This window comes from Leptosomus discolor, chromosome 15, assembly GCF_034619465.1.
Source record: "Leptosomus discolor isolate bLepDis1 chromosome 15, bLepDis1.hap2, whole genome shotgun sequence".
Lineage (NCBI taxonomy): Eukaryota > Metazoa > Chordata > Aves > Leptosomiformes > Leptosomidae > Leptosomus > Leptosomus discolor.
Window position 1 is genome coordinate 1547535 of NC_141405.1, and position 22629 is coordinate 1570163.

The 22629-nt window shown below is 44.9% G+C and overlaps 3 protein-coding genes across 4 annotated transcripts; 1 reads left to right on the forward strand and 2 right to left on the reverse strand.

Annotated features, from left to right (window-relative positions):
* The first annotated feature begins 252 nt into the window (after window positions 1–252).
* Window positions 253–6676, forward strand: MILR1 (mast cell immunoglobulin like receptor 1). The gene is made up of 9 exons (XM_086473427.1): window positions 253–286; window positions 377–421; window positions 1254–1541; window positions 1861–2145; window positions 2644–2757; window positions 3213–3302; window positions 4373–4435; window positions 4783–4842; window positions 6644–6676. The coding sequence occupies exons 1-8, from the start codon at window positions 253–255 to the stop codon at window positions 4833–4835; spliced, it is 972 nt and encodes a 323-aa protein (XP_086329553.1). The 3' UTR covers window positions 4836–4842; window positions 6644–6676.
* POLG2 (DNA polymerase gamma 2, accessory subunit) lies at window positions 6514–11990 on the reverse strand. The gene is made up of 8 exons (XM_009955917.2): window positions 11444–11990; window positions 10895–11018; window positions 10632–10737; window positions 10080–10253; window positions 9206–9346; window positions 8286–8366; window positions 7617–7717; window positions 6514–6713 (listed from the first exon to the last, which is right to left on the reverse strand). The coding sequence occupies exons 1-8, from the start codon at window positions 11988–11990 to the stop codon at window positions 6548–6550; spliced, it is 1440 nt and encodes a 479-aa protein (XP_009954219.2). The 3' UTR covers window positions 6514–6547.
* Window positions 11991–14231: 2241 nt separating this feature from the next.
* Window positions 14232–21897, reverse strand: DDX5 (DEAD-box helicase 5). Of its 2 annotated transcripts, none has more exons than XM_086473595.1 (13): window positions 21780–21897; window positions 20086–20251; window positions 19839–19935; window positions 19622–19755; window positions 19433–19498; window positions 18830–18971; window positions 18591–18751; window positions 18241–18413; window positions 17935–18045; window positions 17639–17700; window positions 17502–17561; window positions 16024–16248; window positions 14232–15438 (listed from the first exon to the last, which is right to left on the reverse strand). In XM_086473595.1, exons 1-13 carry the CDS (start codon window positions 21785–21787, stop codon window positions 15056–15058), a joined length of 1788 nt encoding a protein of 595 aa, XP_086329721.1. In that variant the 5' UTR covers window positions 21788–21897; the 3' UTR covers window positions 14232–15055. The 2 variants fall into 2 exon arrangements, with proteins under 2 accessions (XP_086329721.1, XP_086329720.1); XM_086473594.1 differs by having other exon boundaries at window positions 21756–21897.
* Between the last annotated feature and the right edge of the window lie 732 nt (window positions 21898–22629).

Below are 22629 nucleotides of genomic sequence, written 5' to 3' on the forward strand. Positions count from 1 at the left end.
ACGTCCCAGAACGACTGTATGGAACATTCAGTTGTATCCCAGACTGCTGTTCCTCACTTCACAGCTTTTTCTTCTGCCCAGTGCTCTGCCTGCCATAGGCTAAGCGTAAGTGGAATATGACAAAAGTCTTTACACAAACATCAGTGAAGATCCGCACTGTTTCCGTATTCAGGACTTCCTCAACCCCTAGAGCCACTCCTCAAAGATCTCATTAGTGTAACTCTACCAGCTCTCTTGCTCAGTAGCAAGAAAATGTTTTTTCTCACAATTCTGCTGTTTTCCTACTGTAAGCTAAAGACGTAATTCTTACATATTACAAATCTTTCTAAACAGGAACCGTTGATTTTTGTCTGAATGCTTTCTTTTCTTCTCTTAGTTCAAATGTCTCAGCAGATTCAGAAAACCACTGCAAATGGCAAAGGTAAGTTCTCTTTTTTGGTTTTGGGATATGTGCTGAAATCTGCTGTTATAAAAAAAGCGGGAGGGATTTAAAAACATCCAAAATCTTCAGTAAAATTTAATCTTTTGCCCCTGTCTGTGCAGTGAGACAGTTTACAAGTTTCTATACAAAGTTAACTGTCTCTTTGCTGACTTTTATGTCCAGTCAAAATTGCTCTAAGTTGTTAAAACATAATTTTTCTCCTCTAGAAGTGTCATAATTTATCTTAATCATGACTACTTTATCACCATTTTCTATGAAATTATATTATAAGCTTTTATTGCCAATTATTTGTATAACCTCATAAAAGCAAACTAATTTGATAGACTATCAAGGCTCCTGCTGCTACTATTCAAAACTTCAATCTACTTACATAAGGTTAATTCTGCCTGTTTACATACAGCCACAAATAAAATACTGCTTTTACTTTCAGGTTCACATGCTGCCTCTCAACTAGCAGATAAGGTTACTTTCTCCTATAACTAGCATCCCATAATATTTATATTTTTCTTTTCTACTTCTTTTTTCATTGCTGCTGTAGTTCAAAACTGTTTTTGTTGGTTCATCTGACTAAATCTATTGGCTTTGTGTGTATATGCTCTCTTTTGCACAGACATGTGTTTTTAATTGAGTGTTCGAAGCTGCATCCTGATTTTGAAAAACAGAGAGTTGTGTTGCCTGCTACCGAAAGTGGAAAAAAATATAATTTTGACAGAAATAAGTATAGCCAGGTCCTCAACATATTTTGGGAAAAATATGAGAGTTTCTTGGATGATAGGTGCAGTGAACTCACTCAGAAGTTTCTTCTTTCCAGAGATGCTGTCCAATCCAAGGCTTCTATCTGTTCAGGAGACATCAAATGTAGTGATGAACCAGAACGTGACACTCTCCTGCCACTTGGACTCTGGATCTCCACCTGTCAGATACACATTGTTCAGACAAAATCAGAAGGTATCCACGTTAAATAGGACAGACTTGACCCCTGGTTTGTTTAACTTGACTATCAACTCTGCCAGTGACGTGGGTGAATACAAATGCAAAGCTCAGAATAACATCTCCAGAGACGGAAAATACAGCAACGGTCTCAACTTCACCCTTACAGGTATGTCTGGCTCATACCTTCTCAGCACATGGCACTGCAGGCGCACACAGCCGTGTCTGATGCAATGCACCTGCAGCAGCAGGAGTCAGGGGGTAGTTTGCAGCAGGCGCTGTTCTGGGCTGCAGCGTGCACCTGCCCGGATTGCGGAGCCGAGCTTCACTGCAGCCGGCCGCGACTTCCTTCAGAGCCGGCAGCGCTGTTGTGCTCTGGCTCGCCGAGCCCTCCATCCGCGATGCCAGTGCCGCCGCTTAACTCTGAGCTTTGCTTCGGAGCTTGTCCTGTGCTTAGTGACGCAGCCTTTTCAGTTTTCTTTTTGCAGAACCAATTTCCCAGCCAGTGCTGAGCTCACCCACCTCTCAAGCAAAGAGAGGCCAGAACGTGACCCTGTCTTGTTTCTCGGAGAACGGCTCTCTTCCAATCACCTACGTATTCTTCAAAGGAAGGCAAAGCATCAGGCCCCCAGTGAAGATGCAGAAGAGGGAAGCAGCTGTGATTTTTCTATTTATCAATTCCTCTAGTGACTTCGGAACCTATAAATGCAGAGCTGAAAATAGCTTTTCCAATAATACAAAATACAGCAACAGTTTCAACTTTACATTAGCAGGTATGCACGTGTGAAACATTTTACCACTGTCAATAAACAGGGATCGTAAAAATTCAGAATGTTGTAACAGTGCAAATTTTTTAGCCAGAAATTTTGTTCCTGCAATGTAATGTTCAAAAATAATTTAAGTTTCTAAAATGAATGCAAAAAGAGTATTCCAAGCACCCTAGATAGAAGTTGAAGCGACCATGAAGGATGACTGTAAAAGATTCACTTGTACAAGAGTCCCCCAGTCCACCTTGCTCCACCTTGGAGAGAGTCTAGTTTCACTTTTCTCTCTGGTTTTGTGAAAGTCTACTGGCACCAGCAAGCTCCCTTCCTTCTGCTGTGGCAGTGTGCACTTGGGACGCTCCTGTGCAGTTACATTAAAACCACAGTTAATCCAAAAGCTGAAAGATATGCAAAGTCTTTAATTTAATTTACGGAAAAAACTTAGAACATGAAACAACGTTTCATTGCATAAATACTTTTTTTTTTTTTTTTTTTTCTTTTTGGCAGAAGAGAGAAACCATTCTCAACACTTGATCATTTGTCTTGGGCTGATCTTGCCACTATTTGTAATAGGATTTGCTCTGGCAATTCTGTTTTTCATAATTCCTTCATATAAAGCAAGTGAGTCATTTGAATGTCTGTTTCATTTTCCAGAGCTGCTCATTTATGCTGTCAATACATTTTAGCGTAGAGTTAGGCTCTTGGTATTTTGGGACGTTGTCAAGTCTCCTCTTAACCAGCATAGCCAACTTAACAAGACAGTGACAAGGCAAAACCTCCGAGCGATGTTTTAGATGGCAGTCTGGGATGGGGGAAGCAAAGTAACACCTAATTTAATACTATATTTTTATTTTAAAACAATAATATAAATGTTGGAAGGAATTTGACCTCTGTTCCTAGTAAAGAAAGGAAATTCTATTAAAAATGCCCTTCATTTAAGAGTAATTTTTATCAAAATAACATTTTCCAAGATCACCAAGTATTCAAAGAATGTCATGGAGCTGTTTATTTCCCTGTAAGAAAAAAACTGATACATGTATATAAGCATGTGTTTGTTTTTCTTTTACAATTTGCAGAAAAACTCAAGTCTGCTAGGCCTTCAACCAGACTTACTTCAACAACGAACGCAGAAGAGTCTGAAAACTACGTCATATACACAGAGATTGGTAAGTTTGTGTTACTCCTCATGCAGTCATGAAACTTACTGGTGGGAGTTTGGTTGAAGAATGCCATTATACTTTCTGTAGCTAGCATGGGCAAGTTTCTTCAGGTACTGCAAAAGCAGCGGAAGGGGACACCTACTACTACTCCGTAGGTGAGCTGCTAATCCTCCTACTGACCGTGCCTGGCAGGGGCGTTATTTGAAGTCCCTCAGGATCCCCATTTGGCACTACCCGTCAGCCATGCAGCCAAAACTGCAACTCGTAAAATGAACTGAAGTTCTACACAAAAATCTATTGGAAAGAGCTGTAAAATGAAGAATCGAATTTGGCAACTCATGGCGAGGATTAAAATAGCCATTTCAGAAGAAAAGAAAATTAAAAGACAGTAAGTAGATCAGAGGTGCAATGCCCATTTACTAAGAGACAGAAGTGGGCTATACGCAAGTTGTAGCGCAATAGAACTTACGTAGCTCCTGCATTCTGTTAAAAATTGGTCAATATTCAATAGTTCTTTATTACGTTTCTTAACTTTGAAAAGACTCAAAGTATGAAGTAATGCTGGAGAACAAAGCAACTGACCTGCGTTAAGACACTGTGCTACTTAACTGCAGAGAACATAAAATGAAGACATTACACGAGAGCTGTGATGCTATCAACTTGTAGTTTTCCACATTTGCCTTATACATGAATGCCAGTATTGTCAAGGGAAAAAGAAACCCCCGAACAAAGCAAAGGCAAAGTATTAATTTCCTGTTTCTAAACACCAAAAACTGAATCAGTCGCTACGAACAAACCTACCTTCCTGTTCATGCAGCAGCAGCTCTAGCTGCTCTGCCGGGTTAGCCAAGCGCTCTGTGCAGATGCTCATGCCAGATACCAGTCAGCATTCTACCCACCGAGCCCGCAAGGACAGTGACAATAGCTCTCATAAGGCCCATGAACGCTACAGAAAGCATGGTAGATTTATATCCAATACGGAATCTCACTGCTTTGTTTCCAAGATTATTAAAAAAAATAAATTCTGGTGAGTCTCTTGTAATAGAGTTAACTGCTGTTCATCATCTTTAATCCAGAGCCTGTTAAACCAGAAGAAGAATATGTCAACTTTTCTGTTACTAGAAGAGAAGATGAAAAAGGTGAAAGCCTCAAGCTGTAACATTGGAACATCTGTTGTGCACAAATACAGGTTTGGGGGATTTTGCTGGGGGGAAGCCAGGTTTAAATAGTAGCAGTTACATACTGAAACTGCTTACTTACTATGGAGAAATTAAAATAACTTTTAAGACTTTGAGGGGAAAAAAAGCAAATAAAAAACCCCAAATAAAAAGCCAATCACCATCCCATGACCCAAAAATTCAACAGCCTCATTATGAAACGATGCAGGAGATACTATTACTGACCAAGCTGCTGATGGGATATTAAATCTTCTGTTGTGTATCTGTTCCAAAAAAGGAAATTTGAATTATGTTATTCTGGCTTTCAGCAGAGAAGAGGGAATGTACTACAGTCTATACGAAGGTCCTCATCAGAGACTGAGTGCAAGGTAAGATCTCTTTTGTGATTAACTTAATCACATATTTTAAAAGAATCTTTCAGTCCTCAGATGTGGCAAGTACCACCAAGTCTGCACAGAAAGAGATGATGTTTAGATGCTAGTTTCCTGGCCTAATTATGTTGCAGACAGACAATATAGCTCATTCTTTACTAGCAAGAAAAATCCCCAAGTCATAATCTCTAAGGACTTGAACTTAAAAGAAAAGGCAGAACAGATAAAAACTGGGATTAACAAAGACCCAAACAGCAATTAGACAAACAGCAGCTTATTGCCCAAATAGCACCATAAAAAACAAAACGATGCAATCACTGTCAGGTAAGATCCTGATGGACACTATATATATAGTCTGGCATTATATGCATCTGAACAAACAGAAAGGAATAAATGATGTGGAGCTTCCACTCAGAGCCAAGGTCCTGTACATTTACCAACTCTCCTGAAGTAGAAACCGGATTGTATGCAAACACAAGATAATCAAAAGGCTTTAGTCAACTATTAAAAAAAACCCCATCCCAACTGTGTTGTCCTCTTAGACACACGCTAGAGGATCCGTATTTGGCCTCTGTACCTGCTGTTACCTAGCAGCGAGGATGGCAATTTCTCAGTTCAACATTACTTCAGCTCTCAGAGCAGGGACAGGATGCTAAAATTAACTTTTGGGACTGCTAACTCCAAAACAAATTCTGCATCCTGCTATAGGCTGTTTCTCAGATGTTTCTGGCTTGTTTTAATGCCGTTCCATAGCCAGCTTACACAGAATTCCAGAAGTTCAGTAAGTCCCACAGCCACTGTATGCTAGCCTTGCATTATATCTGGCATAATTACACTATGCAGGAATTAATATTATTTAGTGTATAGCGCTTACAAGTAACATGTTTATAGTTAAATAGGCACCACGGTAATGTTTAAGGCAGGTTCTTGTGTTTCCTGACATTAATGACTATCCGTGGCCACCCGCCTTGTTGCGTACGCCCTAAAGCACTTTAACACAGTGACTTAAGCTGTACACGCGTGGCAAATCTACAGAAGATCAGAATCACTCAATTTTGTATCTATACAAACTCTTTTATCTGATTTTTACTATAACTTGTAAAGGATAAATATGATCACACATTAGTCCTTTTTCACCATTTTCTATGTCCACAAAAATGCTTGGCAAAAACTGTTGACAATTTATTTCTTTATCTCCTGTTATGCTTCATAATGTATTCCTGATTGTCATGTCTATCAAGTGCAAGTTGAAGTAGCTTAAATGCTGAAGAACTGAGGCCATATGATTAAAATACATTCCTACAAACAGATAACACAAAGATACTTACTGATGTTATTAAAACATTTAAGATTTGGAAGTCTTTTATATAAAATACCGTTTCCCAGCAGACACCATAATTGTGTCAGCAATACACAGATGAAAGATAAATTTGTAGGGTAGGATGGGAGTGTTCTCAATAAGACAGTAAAACTGAGGACATGAAAGAGAAAATGATTAGTCTGGCTAAGGAGGGACAAGTTTGTCTCTTCCTTCTTTTCAATGCAACCTGGAAGACCTAGATGGTCTAGGTTTGACAGAAAACAGATGCACCAGCAAGTTTTATCAGAATTATTTGCAGAGAAACCACTAAGTCCTTGGCACCATAGGAGCCAGTTCAGGCACAGGTGTTTAAGAAACTCCTTTTATTCAACAAATTTAAGTTTACACATTTCTGGCTGACGTTACATACTTAATTAAAAAGTCCTTCAGCCTAGAAATGTGCATCATTTCCTTCATGGTGGTGTCTCTGCTTCTCAGCTGGACCACTCCATTCTCTAGAGTGGCATCAGTTATCAAGACCATGAAGAGAACACTCATCTCATCGTACCTGCAAAGAAAAGAGCACACCTGTTACTGCTTTCGGTGTATGAAAATTCAGATAAGTTACCTACAAAGGACCATAAGCTGTAAATACTTATTTTTGCTATACTGCACGAAGTCCAGCGTGAAGTCACCAGTTTTCTTGTTGCCATATTCCTTGCTTTCCTGATTACATTTCTTTAAAGTATTTACTTACTTTAGTACATAAAAAGAATGCTATTTAGTGACCTATTACAAGAGTATTTTTGTAGAAGCAGAATATATCTTTCTTCTGTTATTTACTTTGAAGACCACTGCACAGAACAAATACTTGTATTTATTTTTCTCAGGAAAAAATCAGTATGCTAAAGATCCATTGATACGAGCAGCGATATGCTCAAAATTCATTCCTGATCAACAAACCATATATGAAGCCCTCAATTGGAATTGTAGTTTTTATCTGCACAAAAAATTCCATCACATACACTAATGGTAATGGTTCCAGACCTGAAGGACTTTGAAGTTCAAGATGAGGCACAGTGTGCTATTTGAAATAGCACTTAATGAAACACAGAATCAGTCCAGATGCAAAAAAGGGGGATGAGGGTAGGAAACAGTTCTGCGACGAACGACTCATCTGAAGAAATTTATTTTCCACAGGAAAGTCTCTACAAGGCATTTCACAGTTCCAGAGAAACAACAATAACATGTGAAAGGCTTATACTTCACTTCATTTTAAAAATGAACTACCTGAGATTGCTCTTTGTAATAAAACTAATTGAATCCAAGTTTATAGTTCAGGACACATGACTTCAGTCATGTGGTTACTGCACTCGATGACTTCTTCCTGAAACAGGTATATTTTTGCTAGTCCACACAGAGTCATCTTTCACCTTCACAGTTTAATTTACAGAAGATTGTTTCTCCTTACTTTGTAAAAAGCTGTTCCAAAGATACCTGCACAGTTTCAAGATAACCCGGCCACACAGAAATTCTATTTTCTGACAGTTCATTGAACAATCCTTGGCAAACCTGCGTTTATTTAAAAACAAAAGTTAAAAGACAGACTTTGAGGGTTTGAAATTAAACATTAAAACTCTTAGTATGTGTGGTATTAGCATTCCTAGCTGGGGTTAATTTTCTGACTGAAATAATCTCAGCAGCCTGGCAATTAAATCTCCATTTCTATTTAAAAACATGCCAGTGTAAATTTCCCCCCTTCTGCTGGGACTGGCTTAATGACTGACTTGAAAACTTTTTAAAATCCTTCTGAAGATATGCCCCATGTGTCAAGATAATTCTGAAAGATGAAGAAGCTGTGAGGGATTGTTATTTTCCTTAGTTTTGCATGCAACAAATAACCATCTCTATTAGCAGTACTAAAGCAGCCTGTTAAGACAAGGAAGGCCGTCTGCAGTGTACTCCTGCAGCTACCTCTCACAAGCTGCACAGCGGAAGGGCTGTGAAATGTGTACAACCACAGATCTCCAAGAATCAAAGTAGCAGCATGATTTTCACCAACATAAACAGTGTCTGAATTGTAACGGAAGGTTACGCGGAGAGTCAGTGCTCAAAGTTAAAAAGCTTTCTTACAACGTACCTGTCTCAGCTCTGTCGTGGGGCCTTTTCCGACATCCAAGGCCACTTTAACAGGTGCTAAACAAGGATGAAGCTTAAGCACCTAATTATTTTACAAAAAGCAACAGATTACTAAGTGTAGTTAAGTGTAAAATTCTAAACAGAACTAAGAAATATTAAAGTTTTTTCACTGAAGTTAAGGTTCTAAACAGTCAAAAATTTTCTCATAGTACAAAATCCTGAATTAGAAGCAAGCTGTACTTTATCTAACTAACACACATGCCAGCTAGGTTAGTGTGGCAGAAATTACTCCATTTTGGCTGAGCCCCAGAAAAAGAGATGGAAGTTTTGTTAGCAGAGCTCCATCATCTTTAATGGAACCAGAGTGATCAGACAGCCCAGCAGTTACCATCCAGTTTGCTGCCTGTCCTTAAAGACCAAACAGCTGTTTGATTAACAAGTGCTGTCTGAAAGCTAGCACTGTAACCCCAGAAAACCAGAGTAAAAGTGAGATTAATGATGGTCTTTGGGGAAATGCCCCATTACCACCTGCGACCCGCTTTTTCTACTCTTCTCAGCAGCCTACAGATGCCACGGGAAGAGACAAACTCCCCTTTCCCACCCACAGCAGCTGCATTCCAATTCCCCTGAACTCCTTCATCACTCGCATGGCTAAAGCCTACCTACTCAACAGAGAGAAAGAGGGTAAAACAGACGAGGTGACCTCAGAATGAGAGAAAAATTGCTTATGTGGGTGAAAAGGACCACAGAGGCAGTCCCATGGGGCCAGCCTGTTGCTACCAGTAAGAAGCGTTCTGCCTGCATCTTTTGGGGAACAGAGGATGGCCATGTGCAAAAGGGAGCTATTTCCATGCTTGAATTTACCACTTTGTCTGTGGGTTTTGTACTTAGACTTCCCTTACGCTTCCTACAGAAAGTTACCTTTCTCTGTGAATTTTTCTTTTTTGTTAATGGATTCTCAGCTAGCTGTAGAGAATCAAAGAGATAGGCTAATACTCCTCGGTCCAGATTTCCACTCATGGACAGAACATGAGGAATAACATTCTTTCTTCCATCTCGGCCCTGAAGAGGAAAAAAAAAAAAACACCACAAAAGGATACCTCAAAGACTGTCCCCAAAAGCCTTTGAGCTCAAGTACCCTGATTACATTTAAAATACAATCAAGATGTATATCTTAAAAAGTTACCAGCGATCTTTAAAGTGTAACACTAACTAGATCAGACTGTAACACTAGGAAAAGCAGATCAGAAGAGGATGGATTTATTTGCTTGTCCTGCCTCTCTGATCATGAATTTAATCTGTGGCCAAAACACCTGAAACTCTGCATTTTCGTTTGGAGGTTTATAGATTATTTCCAAGTGACCACAAGGATCTGTCCCCATATTTTGAGAAATCACTACATAACCCACAGTTTGTAGGTTACATTACAGTCTTCTGCCTTCTGTATAGAGATAAGATGCAAAACCAGGAAAGACAGACGCTGCAAAACACAGACTGAGTTTGTCTTGACATCTATTCACAGTTACAGGTAAAGGCTATGCAGCTGACAACAGCTGTCTTGTCAGTGTAGCTCATCTCTGATTTCAAAGAATTAACTCCTTGCAAAAAACCCCCAAAACACTACTTTATCTGCTTTTGAAAAGGAAGGTCTGACTGCAGAGTATTGATCGTTCTGCTTTTACAAAAAAGAATAAAAAAGACAGTCACGTGCAAAGCAACTGGACCAGCAAAGGAACCATTTCTCTCACACATTATCATCTTTATCAGAAGAGATTTTTAATACAGCAAAGCTTACAAGTAATTTTGAACTATCCCCTGGATACATCTGTAACAGTTCGGTATCACCAAGGTTCTTCAACGTTTCTATTGTTTCTGTTCCCCAAGGAAAGCTGTACTGTAACTTAAACCCTCTTCTTCCGTCTTCGTCCTGAAAGTCACTGCTACTGAAGTTAGATGGGCCTACTGCAAACTGAAAATAAAAGATATGAGATGATCACTACTGTGCATGCTGTATTAATTACAAAAAACAAGTCTGTAACATAAGCTGAAGTCTGTGATTTTCAGCAAAAGACTTTTATAAATCACAGCCCAAATCTCTTGTTTTACAGCACTTTGATCTCAAATCACTCGGAAACACAAAACATTTGCCTCTCTGCAAGTCACGTTATAAACTATTTAACAGGTTGGTCATAAGTAGTTTTTCGGTTTCTCACAAGAAATACACGTATTTCAGCGACAAGAATAGCCAAGCAATTGAACACTGTAAAACTGACCAGGGTGTCTATTCCCCCTCTCCCTGAGATATAAAGGAGCGGGCCAAGATGTCCCACGGGTGTGCTGCTGTTACCTTTCTCCACCATTGGAGCCTCTGGCGTAACCAGTAATCGAGCCACTGTCCTGCAGTTCGGGGAGAACTAAACCATGCAAGCAAAGACGTGGTCCTTTCGCCTATTCTTTAAAGAATAGCAAGGTCAGCAAGTTAACTCCTTCAAAAATAACAAGGAAAAAGCAAGAGACGGTACTCAAAAATAATCCAAAAATGAAACAAGTAAAAACAGTTAGCTTAAGTATTAAAATAGAAGGATTTAGAAAATCCTTCTATTACTCTACCTTATAAGTTTTTTGTTGTGTTCACTTTCTGGAACAGAGTGAAAGCATACTCCAATTTGAGCGAGGCCACAAGGCAGCCTTTTGTTCACCATTTCCAAGCAGCTAACATAGTGCGCCAAAGCACCTGTCAAAAGGCAAAACGTTAATTTTAGAAGCCCCAAGAAAAATTTGACGTTTTAATTCCACTGAGAGTGAAGGTAGTCCATACAATACACAGGCTCTTTGTACGTGCAGCCCTGCTAGCATTGATGTTTCGCAGAGATTGGCTCCGCAGTCTGTAGCCTGAATCCCCCGGGTACACTGGCAACTGACATTTTAACGTGCCTTTCCCCTATGACAAGGGGCTGCATCTGATGTGCACTTTGGCATTGACGCTGCTCGGGTCCTTGAAAAGGACCCAAACCCACAGCACGCAGGTGAAACTTTCCCAGCGCACTAACACAACTGGAAAATTCCCTTGAGCGCAGCTGCTTCGCTCCCAGCTCCCAGCAGGAGCCTGGGCTGTCCGGAGAGCCGCCTCACCCCCGCGGTGGCGGACGACGGACCTACCGGGAAGGAGGCTCTCACGAAGCATCCCCGCGCTGCCCAGCACTTCTTCCAGAGACGGACCGCCCGGCTCCCGGCTACAGTTCCTGCCCCGGAGGGCTTCGCGCAGCGTCTCCGAGTGCAGCAGCCGGAGGCCCGGCCCAGCCCGCGGAGCGCCGGCGGCGGGCGGGCTGTGGAGGGGGGCATCCACCGCGAACACTTGCTCCCGGAAAGCCAGCGCCGAGTCCCACCACTGGGCCGCCAGGTTGCCCCGCAGCGCCACGCCCAGCGGCCCGAAGCCCGGGTGGCAGCCGCTCAGGTAGGCGCGCCAGGGCAGCGCCGGCCGCGGCTCCGCGCCGCCCCGCAGGAAGTGCCGCCGCCAGCACACCTCCAGCAGCTCCTCCCCGCTCGCCGCCTCATCGCCGCCGGCCGCCACCGCGTAGGGCCGCGCCGGAGACCCGGCCTCCACCTCCTCCGCGATCCGCACGGCGGGCGGCCGCCGCCTCGGCACGGACCGCCCCAAGGGAGCGCTGCCGCACCACCAGCCCCCTTGGCGGCAGCCCAGCGCCATTTTCCTTGCCTCCCGCCTCCCTCATGGCGGGGAACTCGGACGGTGCGGGCACCGCGCACGCGCCACATCCTGCGCGCGCAGGAAGCGGAGCTGGCGCCAGGCCTGTCGGGGGGGGGAGAAAGAGAGAGAGACACACAGACACACACACAGACACACACGCAGCAGCCGCGCATGCGCACTAGCACTCCGCGACCGGGCCCGCCCGCCGGGGCCTTTCCTCCCCCCGTTTCCCGCCCTGAAGGCGGCCGCGGCCTGAGGGCCAGCGCGGGCCCCTCAGCGTCCCTCCCCTCGGGCACAGCGACCCAGAGCCCGGCCTTCCCGCGACTGGGGCGGCCCGGGTCAGGAGCCTCCCTCGCACGAGGGCGAGGCTGTGGGCTAGAAGGGGCGGGGGGCGGAGGAGACCCTGCCCTTCGCTGTCGTGGCACACCTTACAGCCGCAGCGGAAGATTTCTAGGGGAAAAGCCCACACAGGGCTCGTCAGAGCAGCTCCGCCTTGCCCTGTACGGCCTGAAGCGACACAAAAGGCTTTCCAAGGGGAACGCGGGGCTCAGGGTAAGGCGGCGCTGCAGCACCCAGCAAAGGCGGGCGAGGCACCGCCGCTGCTAACGCTGCTCGAGTTCGCAGCTGGCAGAGGAGCCCCACAGCAGAGCAGTGGAAATTTCCGTACGTGCTTCGTCACGGTTCTGTACCGCTGCCAGAAGCTGGGGCTTAAGAGGGGAGGAACCACTCTGCAAGCTGGCCGTCAGGAAAAATTAATCTGTGTTCAAGCCCAAGGCCCAGGAATAACCTCAGCGTCGGTTCTTTACTGCACAACCCCAGCGGCCAGGCCAGAGGGACAGAGAATTGAAAAGACAATGCGTTAGTAGGGCACTGGGTCAGCTGGAGGAGTTGCTACTCCTAGGCGCAAAAGTACTGCTCGGTGCAATTTTTATTTCTAAGGCAGATCTGCTGTAGCAGGTTACCTCTGACAATATTGTCAAAGCTATTTAGCACAGCTCTTTTTTCATCATAGGTGCAAAGAGGAATGCCCACCTTGCTCTGAGCAAGAACCCCCTCCCCTAGATGATGGTCATTTGGAAACACCCTAAAGGCCAAAAAAAAAAAGTTCCTGTTTTTCAAGTTGTGCCTAGTTAAATAAATTCAGAAATAGCACTCCAGTAGCCTACATCACATCTAGAAGCAAGACAGAACTTCTGAGTCCAAGTTTAAAATTACTCCAGTTTCTAAAAGGGAGCTGATTTGGCCATGACACTTAAATCCACCAAGACTCTACAGCCTTGAAAAACCGTGAAGTCATGAGATGTATCTCTTCCCACGATTTCCCGATTAACTTCCCAAAGCACATTTTCAACCAGTAAGACTTGCAAACACCAACCTGGGTTTCACTTAAAAAATCTGGTTGGTGCCATCTCTCATCTAAAGGAAGAGGCTATCTGTTCTTTGCACCACTGTGAGAGACCCCCAGTCTGTCAATTTTAACTCACAAGCTAGAAGTTTCCTACATATACCTTTTTTTGTGTAAAGTTTTTAAAACAAAAACAAGCTTTCTATGCCTTTTGTTTCAAGCAACTGACCTGGAAACTTAGCAAGTCACATGTCATATTTTGAAGATAACCATCTACTTCCTTGTCTTCAACATCGATGACACTGGGCAAGGGGAACCTTGCAAAACCAAATTAAAAAAAGCTCTTTCCACATTGCCAACTGCGGCTTTAGACTCCAGTGTCAACTGATACAAGTCCACAAAGGGAGAAATACATAATTAAGAGGTAATTAGACTGTGGTCGAGTATCACAAGCTGAGCCTCAGAGGAAAGCAATCACTAAGAGCTAAGCACAGACTCAAGTGTGAAGGAAAGTCTGACTTAGGTTCAAAACAACCTAGACAAAATCTAGCCTCAATACTTGCAGAAGTCAACCTTGAATGCATTAAGCTGTAGTTAAGCATTGTTAAACTTGAAGTGAATCATTGTTACTGAAACGAGAGGAAGGAACTGAAAGCATTAACTGGAATTTCAGTATACCCTGCTTGAGAGCATTAAGTACTTTAACCCCAGGATCAAGTATTATTCCAGCTATGCTCGTCAAGGAAATGCTGTTGCTTCACTCAGCATGGGCAGTGCTTTGAGATTAGTCATTTGCATGTACTGAAGCCTTGAAAAGAAATCCCTGAAGTACATTCATGGATCAACAGCCCACTTCCCTCCCCCACTTCCATAAAGAAATCACTGCTCAATACCAGTTTAAGTATAATTTGAAGTTTTAATACTAAGATCTTCCCATTTCTCTGAAGCTCATAGTACGCCTGCATGCTAACTCACAAGGCCTGACAGCTGTAGGTACATTACACTCGAGCCTGGTCCGCACATATGCTAGTTTGGAGGCGACAGTTACGGTGCTGCAAAAGCTTCCTACGCTCGTAGCAGCTCATCAGCAACACCACTGCAGAGGTGTGGTTCGCGAGACTTTTCGCTACCCCGTTACTCCAGTGGATCTTTTCCAAAGACTGGCCCTACGCTAGCGAGACAAGGAAGAGCACTGTTTCCAGCAGTTACTTAGAAGTCAGCTTTAGTTCTCTTCCCCATCAAAGCAGAGCCTGCCATGCTAAGCAATCTAGCCCAATCAAGGCAAGGCTGGTTTTTTTTTTTTTGTATAAGCTTAAATGTTTAATCAGACACAGTTGAGAAACCTTTCTAGAATTTAATATAAAAACATTTGACATTCCATTAATGTAAAGTTGTGCACATGTTGAGAAAATTGCCATCTGAAAGAAAATTCGGTCTTCAAATATCTTTATTGGAAGGCCATGCACTGCCTTCTGTTACTGTATTTCAAATCACTGTACATTTACTTTGAAAACACTGTCTGCATTTTCTAGTACAAAAAACTAAAAATTGTTTCAGGAATGTAGAGAAATATTCAACTTAAATAGCGAAAAAGTGCACCATAATTACTGCTGCACTGCAGTCATTTCTGCATTTCCCATTTCTTAAATAACTATCCTGTTTTGATAACACACAATATAAAGAGCAATTATGAAAAACTGAGACATTTAAATACACTAAGTTATTGAGAATAACTTGTCGGCATCGGGTAACCTATCATAGGAGCAGCACCAGTGGCAGGATACGCATACTGCTGCTGGTTCATGCCATTGTGCATATTTGCAATGTTACTCCCATACTGCTGCTCATAGCCGTTCTGGTAAGCTCCGGCAGGGTTACCAGCCCTGAAGCCAGCCTGCATGCCTGCAGCTGCAAAGCCATTCCCAAAAGGAGTTCCATTACTGAAACTTTGGGCACTGTAGGCCCCGTTTTGAGTTTTTGCTCCGAAGTCTCTCTTGCCTAGCGCACCATAGTTTCTCTCAAAGTTCTCCCTCTCTCTAAAACTACTAAATCCACCCCTTTTGCCCGCAGAATATCTGTCACGTCGATCACCTCGGGAACGACCTATTAAAAGAGACAAGACAGAGTTATGTATCTCTCTCATAAAGGCTGCATTTTACATACCACCAAATGAGTTCAGCTAGTAAGAGAAAAATCTTCCTTCCTGTGTCCCAGCAAGGAACACCTACTACCTTTCCAGCTGCCAACTGGATTCTGCTTAGATGAAGACTATTTTGATAGAGAAAGTGGTCTCACCTACGAGAAGTCATATACTCTCCCCTGTAACCGAAGTGGTGGCATCAAGGCAGAAAGTCACTTTCACCTTGCCAACAGGACACTTGTGTCCATCCTCCCTAGCCACGTCAGAGAGTGCCACAAAACTGAGCCCTGAAGCATTTTACTTCAGAGCAAACAGAAGTGCATCTCTGGCCAGCACCAGCCACAGGTGTGCCACAACATGAGTGGGAAGCATTTGGGGGAGGGGGAGTTGGGGTTTTTATTCCTGTTAATAAATACCTTTTCAGGTCACCATAACTGGTAGCTAAACCACCTTCCACATCCATTTTGGAGAGAGGTTGGAGGTGGAGTTTGAGTTTCCATTTTGTTCCGAGAGGAAAGCTATGCACTGCTGTCGAGAACAGCACTTACCTGAACCTCTGTCTTCAATCAACTGAAGCAATTTGGGGTTGATGGCTTGATTAGCCTCCCGAAGCACAGAGATGAGGTCATTTACTTGCTTAATATTGTTAGGAGTAAAGAATGTGTATGCTGTGCCTGTTTTGGTACTGCGGGCAGTTCGTCCAATTCGGTGGATATAGTCCTCTGAGGAGTTAGGGTAGTCATAATTGATGACAAATTTCACATCTTCCACATCTGTAAAGTGTTGCAGTGTGGCAAAAAGCAAGGTACAAAGTTTTGCACACCACAACAGCCAAATCGAAGATAAACATTAGACAATTGTACTTTAAAGGAAATAATGGCTGCAAAGAACAGTGTTAGAATCATCCATTTCTGCACGAGTATTGTGGAAGAGAAAGTTATGCACACTCCGTCTGTTCCCGTCTCATCACCCACCCTGTGATCCAAAACCTTACCATAAAGGAGTATGCATTTGCTTGTCATTCCCAACTCAAGAGTCCCCTTTACAAATCATCAAGTGACATCTGAATGCTTCTTGCAGTAGGGCCACTAAAGCTCACAGCAGCCTCTTCATGTGCTCATTTGAGGACCTTAGAGTAAAAACATACAAGGTCCTTCACATACACACTCATTAGAAGCTCAAAAAAAAAGGGGCCACACTGCTCGTCTTGCCAAGACCTTTGAACCGCAGCTGCAAGAAAAACATACCTGTCCCCCCAAAGTCACCAAGTTGTTTTTATGCACTGTGTCTCGTCTAGGCAAGCGCTTCCAAGAAGCCAGGGTTCACTTGAGAATGTGTCTCTCTCTGGCAGGTCTCGACATGACGACTATGTATAGGTGGAGGAACTTCGACTTTCAAAGGCATTTGAAAAGCCATTGCTTTCCTGCCCCACTCGCTAAAGTGAGAGGTGGACTTTTTCTCAGATTTCATGTGCCAGTACTCACCAATTTGTACAAGGCTTAGTACATTTTAAAGCTGCTCTCTCCATTTCATGGTTGAAAAAAAATTTCATTGAACATTGAAGTTTGTAATTATTTTCTTCGACATTTCAGCAAACTCACTGAAATTCAAAGACCCACAGATCACAGCAGACAGTATGCACAAAACTAACAGTACTGCACCATGGCAAATCATGCAAAGCATGGAGAGAAGAGAAATACCAGGGCAAAGTGAACTGTGAATGAAACTGCTTATTTCATGAGAGAACAGTTTATGGGGTAGTAGTTTATAAAGGATGATCTTTGCCTTTTGAAGATTACTGGCACACAATGCTCTCAGCTTTCACCTCTCTATTTGACTGGAAGCAGCCAGCCGATCACTTCCACTAGTCCTCCATCCCCCTCGAGTCCTCCGATTGTCATGCCTAGGCCTTGCCACAAAGACTGCACCTTTATGTGAAGAAAACTTAGAAAAATGCAGAGGTTAAAGAAAGCAATAGACTTTCTTTAAATAGCTTTGGGCAACTGGCATTACGAGTTGTACTAACCTAGACCTCTGGATGCAACATCTGTAGCAATCAGGATTGGTGCTTTTCCATGTTTGAACTCTGTAACACAAGCAACCCGTCAGTTCTTCATTCAGTAACACAGATCATACCCTTGTAGAAATCGCCGAAACACTCACCATTTAGGACCCAGTCCCTCTCCTGCTGACTTTTATCACCATGAATACCCATCGCTGGCCACCTGGAAATATATAACTCGATTGACCTCATGCCGCTCCTCAGGTAGTTTCACTAGTCAGAATAGGGCTACTGGCAAATTCCAAATAGCTTCTAGTTAGTTTTAGCATTTTAACCGAGACCTGGTGTCACTGTATTTGACAGTTTTGACACCACAGTTAAGTGGTCACTCGAGAACGATCCAGAGCATGCTCAGACTACTGGGGTGGCTCACTGATGTTCCAGCTGTTAGACTCACCCATCTCTCCTCATTTTTCTGGTAAGATCATCACACCGTCTTTTGGTTTCCACAAAAACAATTGTTTTATTTTCCTTCTCACTCATTATTTCTTCCATCAAACGAATAAGCCTATTGTGAAGAGATTATGGTTAGAGATGGAATTAATTTGTGCTGTGCAAGTTTAATTGCAACAGCCTGATTTTTTTTATTTGTAGTTGTCTCAGTGTCAAAAATGCATCTAGACCACTTCATTTTGCAGTGCACAAACGAAAACTAACCATTAAAAAAAAATATTGAACACTTTGCCCCTCACTGACTACTTACTTGTCATCTTTCTCTACATCATGACACACATCCACAATCTGAAGAATGTTGTGGTTTGCACTTAGTTCTAATGCACCGATGTTGATGTGTACATATTCTTTCAAAAAGTCTTCAGCCAGCTGCCTTACTTCCTTTGGCCATGTGGCACTCCACATCAGAGTTTGCCTGTCAGGCTGGAGAAGGAGACTAGGTCAGTACAAGACCAATATATGGTCAATTCAAATGCCCAACCAAACCCAAAAATCTCTCCAGGCAAGCTTGAAAAAGTTTATTCCACTACCCTCACTTTAATGAGCCTAGCAGCATTTGTTTCTGCAACAGTGATAAATGCATGACCCACTTATACTCACTCTTATCTGATCCACAATTTTTCTGATCTGAGGTTCAAATCCCATGTCAAGCATCCTGTCAGCCTCATCGAGGACGAGGTAAGTACACCTCCTGAGATTGGTTTTTCCAGCTTCTAAGAAGTCAATAAGTCTTCCAGGTGTTGCAATGCAGATTTCCACACCTACAAACCAAGGAGTAAAGTCAGCTGAAGTAGTTTTCACATTGCCTCATACAGAGATGCATCAAGGCTTATCCATACCTCTTTCTAAGTCACGAATCTGTGGTCCCTTCGGAGCACCTCCATAAATACACGTAGACTTCAAACGGCACGCTCTGCTGTATTCAGCAGCTACCTGCTGCACTTGTTGAGCCAGTTCACGAGTTGGTGCCAGCACAAGACACTACAAATGAGATACCCAGCTTTTAGTTCAATACCTGTTTGAAGCTTCTAGTCTGATACTAGCTTTAAATGGAAAGGTTTTCATCTATTCCTTCAGTGCCAGAATGACTAAAGCGGATTTAAGTAGCCCAGACCAGCAAACTCAATTCCCTAGCATCTCAATTACCCAACACTGACCTGTGCTGTGCACCAAGATACCTGAAAGTCACTAGCTTCCAGAGGATAGCAATTTCCAAAATGGGACATCTAGCCCTGTTCTGTACAATTTTAAGGACAATCCAGTCAAAGTTCAGAGTGTTCTTGGGAGACCACCAAAACATGGAACCGCTTCAGTCATACAGAGAAAATCAGTACAGCTATGCATTCTTGTGAGCATGCACAATTGCACTGTAAAAAAAATAATTAAGAAAACAAACCACATTCTCTAGAAATCAAGATCCCCTTTCACTTAGGAATACTCACAATGGGTCCATCTCCTCGCTCCAGGAATGGCTGATGATTTATATGCACAATAGCAGGCAACAAGTACTGTTTGGAAGAAAGAAAAAGTCTCATTACAACCTCCTCCCAGAAGGGTTCAGCCTGCACTAAGCCAGGCCATACTTTTGCTGCTGAAATCCAGCAGCGTTCCAGGCTACAACCAAAACTTACAGACAGCGTTTTCCCTGATCCAGTCTGTGCCACTCCAACCATGTCCAATCCACTCAATGCAACAGGCCAACCTTGTGCCTGAATAGCAGTTGGTTCAGTGAAGTTCTGCCTCTGAATTACTTCCATAACATTTGCTTGAAGAGAAAATCAAAACTTAGTAACAGCCTTTGTCTTAATCAAGCCTGGAAGAACGACCAGTGTACTAGTTGTCACTTACCAGGAAAGTTAGCTTCATAGAAGTTTATAATTGGTTTTGGACAGTTATGGCCCCTAACTGTGACTTCTTTGCTTGATCTGTACTGTTCAACTTCTTGCTGCAAGACAAAAGAAAAAAATATTGGAAATAAGCTTTGATACCAAAGTTATCTTCTAAGTTACCCCATCCATGCCTGCTGGGCCTCATGACCCTCAGCATGTTTACACTTCATTTGTTTACTTTCATGGGAGTTAGATGGGGTACATACCACAGTACGTCTAACTACATCAGGATGTTCTTGATAGAAGTTCTTCTCAAATTTCGGCAGCTCATCTAAATTCCATTTCTTTTTTGTAAGTTTTTCCCCAGGGTTTCCAAATTTCTTCCCAGAGAGAGGTCCACCTCTACTTCCTCCGAAGCGGGGGGCTCCAAACCTAGAAGATGATTGCACCAGAGTTCAAGAAAAACATTTTGGTCCTCCTCTTATACAACTTAACCACTAGCTTTGCAGTCCATCCTGCAACTTCAGAATTCAGATTTATAAACCCCAGCTGCAGGACACAAACAAAAAAACATACTTAATTTGCAAATGCCACAATCTGCCTAGCTACAATTCACGTTCAGAATCTAAGATAAACATATCTTCCAGTTTCCTTGAAATTGAAAGGCCTATTAGCAAGTTGCAACATGGACAAAGGTCATTAGCACCTTTTTATTACCCCATGATCAAAATGGTTTCCCACCTAAGCAACACCCCCATTGTGTGTCAGCCTACAGAAAGTGAGCATGGGCAGTTATGAAACCTCGGGATAACTTTCCCATAAGCTGTTTTCTTGTATCCCAAAACATAAAGCCTTCTCAATAACCGTGTTTTCCAAAGCCACGCATTTTACATGAGCATTTTCGGTTCTGTCCCTCGGCTCAGAAAAGGCTCATCTCGAACGCCTGCCCCGGCAGCCCGGAGGCGCAGCTCGAAGCACCGCGAAGCCCTGCCCTGGGGACGGCTACACTGGATCCGAACGCGGGGCTCCCTCCCCTGCCCCGATTGCTCCCCAATTTCGGCCGGGCGGGCGCGGGGAGCGATCCTTCCCCGCACAACACAGCGCTCCCAGAGGGGACCTGGCTGAGTGGCCGCTGCTTCCTGCCAGCGCTGTTTCCTTTGTCTCTCATTTCTGTCTACGCCACATTTTCCAGCCGCTGCCATTTTAGAGTCTGAGCTGGGCGGGGGGAGGAGGAGGAGGAACAAAGGCAGCAGCAGCAGCCGGCATTTTGATTTCCCCTCAGTCACCGCATGGCGGGGCCGGCCATTAACATCCGCTTACACAACACAAAGCGGGAGCCGGCCGGCTTCTGCCAGCAGCAGCTAGAGCCACCGTCCCTTGTGAGAGGGAAGGGAGGAAGAGGGAACCGCCCTACCGAGAGCTCCCCAAGGCTTCGGCATCGACGAAGCGCCCGGCCAACCCACTGACCCACAAACCTCCAGCCAGCCCGCCGCTCCCCAGCCCACCCCCACTAGCGGGGGGGAAGAGGGGGGACGAATCGAGCTCTGCGTCGACCATCCATACTCGGGGGTGCGGCACGGGAGGGGTGGGGGGCGAGTCCCTTTTTCCCCACGAAAAAAAAAAATAACCCACCCGCGCCGCTCGTAAGCGCGGGCTGCGCCGAGGCGGACGGACCCAGCCCCGTCCGACTGTACGGCCACCCACGCTCAACGGCCGCCCTCGCCAGCTCTAAGAGCGCCTAACGCCGCTTCCCCTCCCCCGGCCTCCCCCCGCTAAGCCCCGGAGACGGCGAGAGCGGAGGAGAAGGGCTCCGAAGCCCAACCCCCACGACTCGCCGCCATTTTAAGCGGCTAAAAAACAACCACCAGAATCCCACAGTCGGTCTAAGAGTCCGGACGCTGGCGGCGGCTAGCGCCGGCCGGGCCCCCGGACTCACCCTCTATCCCTGTCGCTGGAATACCCGGGCATGGCGATGGTGGCGGTGGGCGAGACGATCCCGGTCACTTAAAGTGGGTGGCGAAAGGTAGCTCAGGATCCGGCGCCGCTGGTGGGGGCCACTGAATGTAGAGCGCCTCTCTGCCCGGATGCCGGTTATATAGGGGGCCGCGAGCGTTGCTGGGAACCGGCTGGTGACGCAGGCGCAGGACACGCCCCTTCTGTTATGTAAGCGGCCCGATCTGGCCGGAATCCCCGCCCCCTCCCGTGTGGGCGTGACCGCGGCTCAGCCGACTGACCGGCTTCTGCACTGGCGGCCGGAAGTTCCCCTCCTCCTTGGGGCGTGGCCTCTTGGCCGTCACTGCCCGCAGCGCCCCACCTGGAGGGGCCTGTGCTCCCCCTCCCCCTACCCCCCGCCCACGCAGGGAAGGGCGCGAGCGGCCGCGCCTGCGCAGAGCCGCCGGCAGGCGGCGGGCCGCGGCCTAGCGGCGCAGGCTCGTCCTTTAGCCGAGGCGTCTCCCTCTGCGGGACTCGGGGCCGCCACTCGGCTTCGGTCTGACGGGAACGGGCATCTCCCCGCTCCCAGCCTGTGAGAAGTGCGGCCCGATGCCCTGCGGCCTCCCGGTTTGTCCGGAGAGCCGCCTGGCCACAGGAGCAGCGGCGAGGCAGGGTGCTTCCCTTGGGGCCTGGCGGAGCAGGGAGTTTCCCCGAGCTCAGAGCCTCACGGATCCTCGCAGTCGTGTGAGGTGTTGGTGGGAAGCCTCCTGCAGATCAAACCCAGGCTCGAGTGGAGTTGCCACCTGTTAACTAATAACTGATACTGGAAGGAACGGCAGGTTCAGCCACACACCGACCCGGGATTGGGAGAGCCTGGA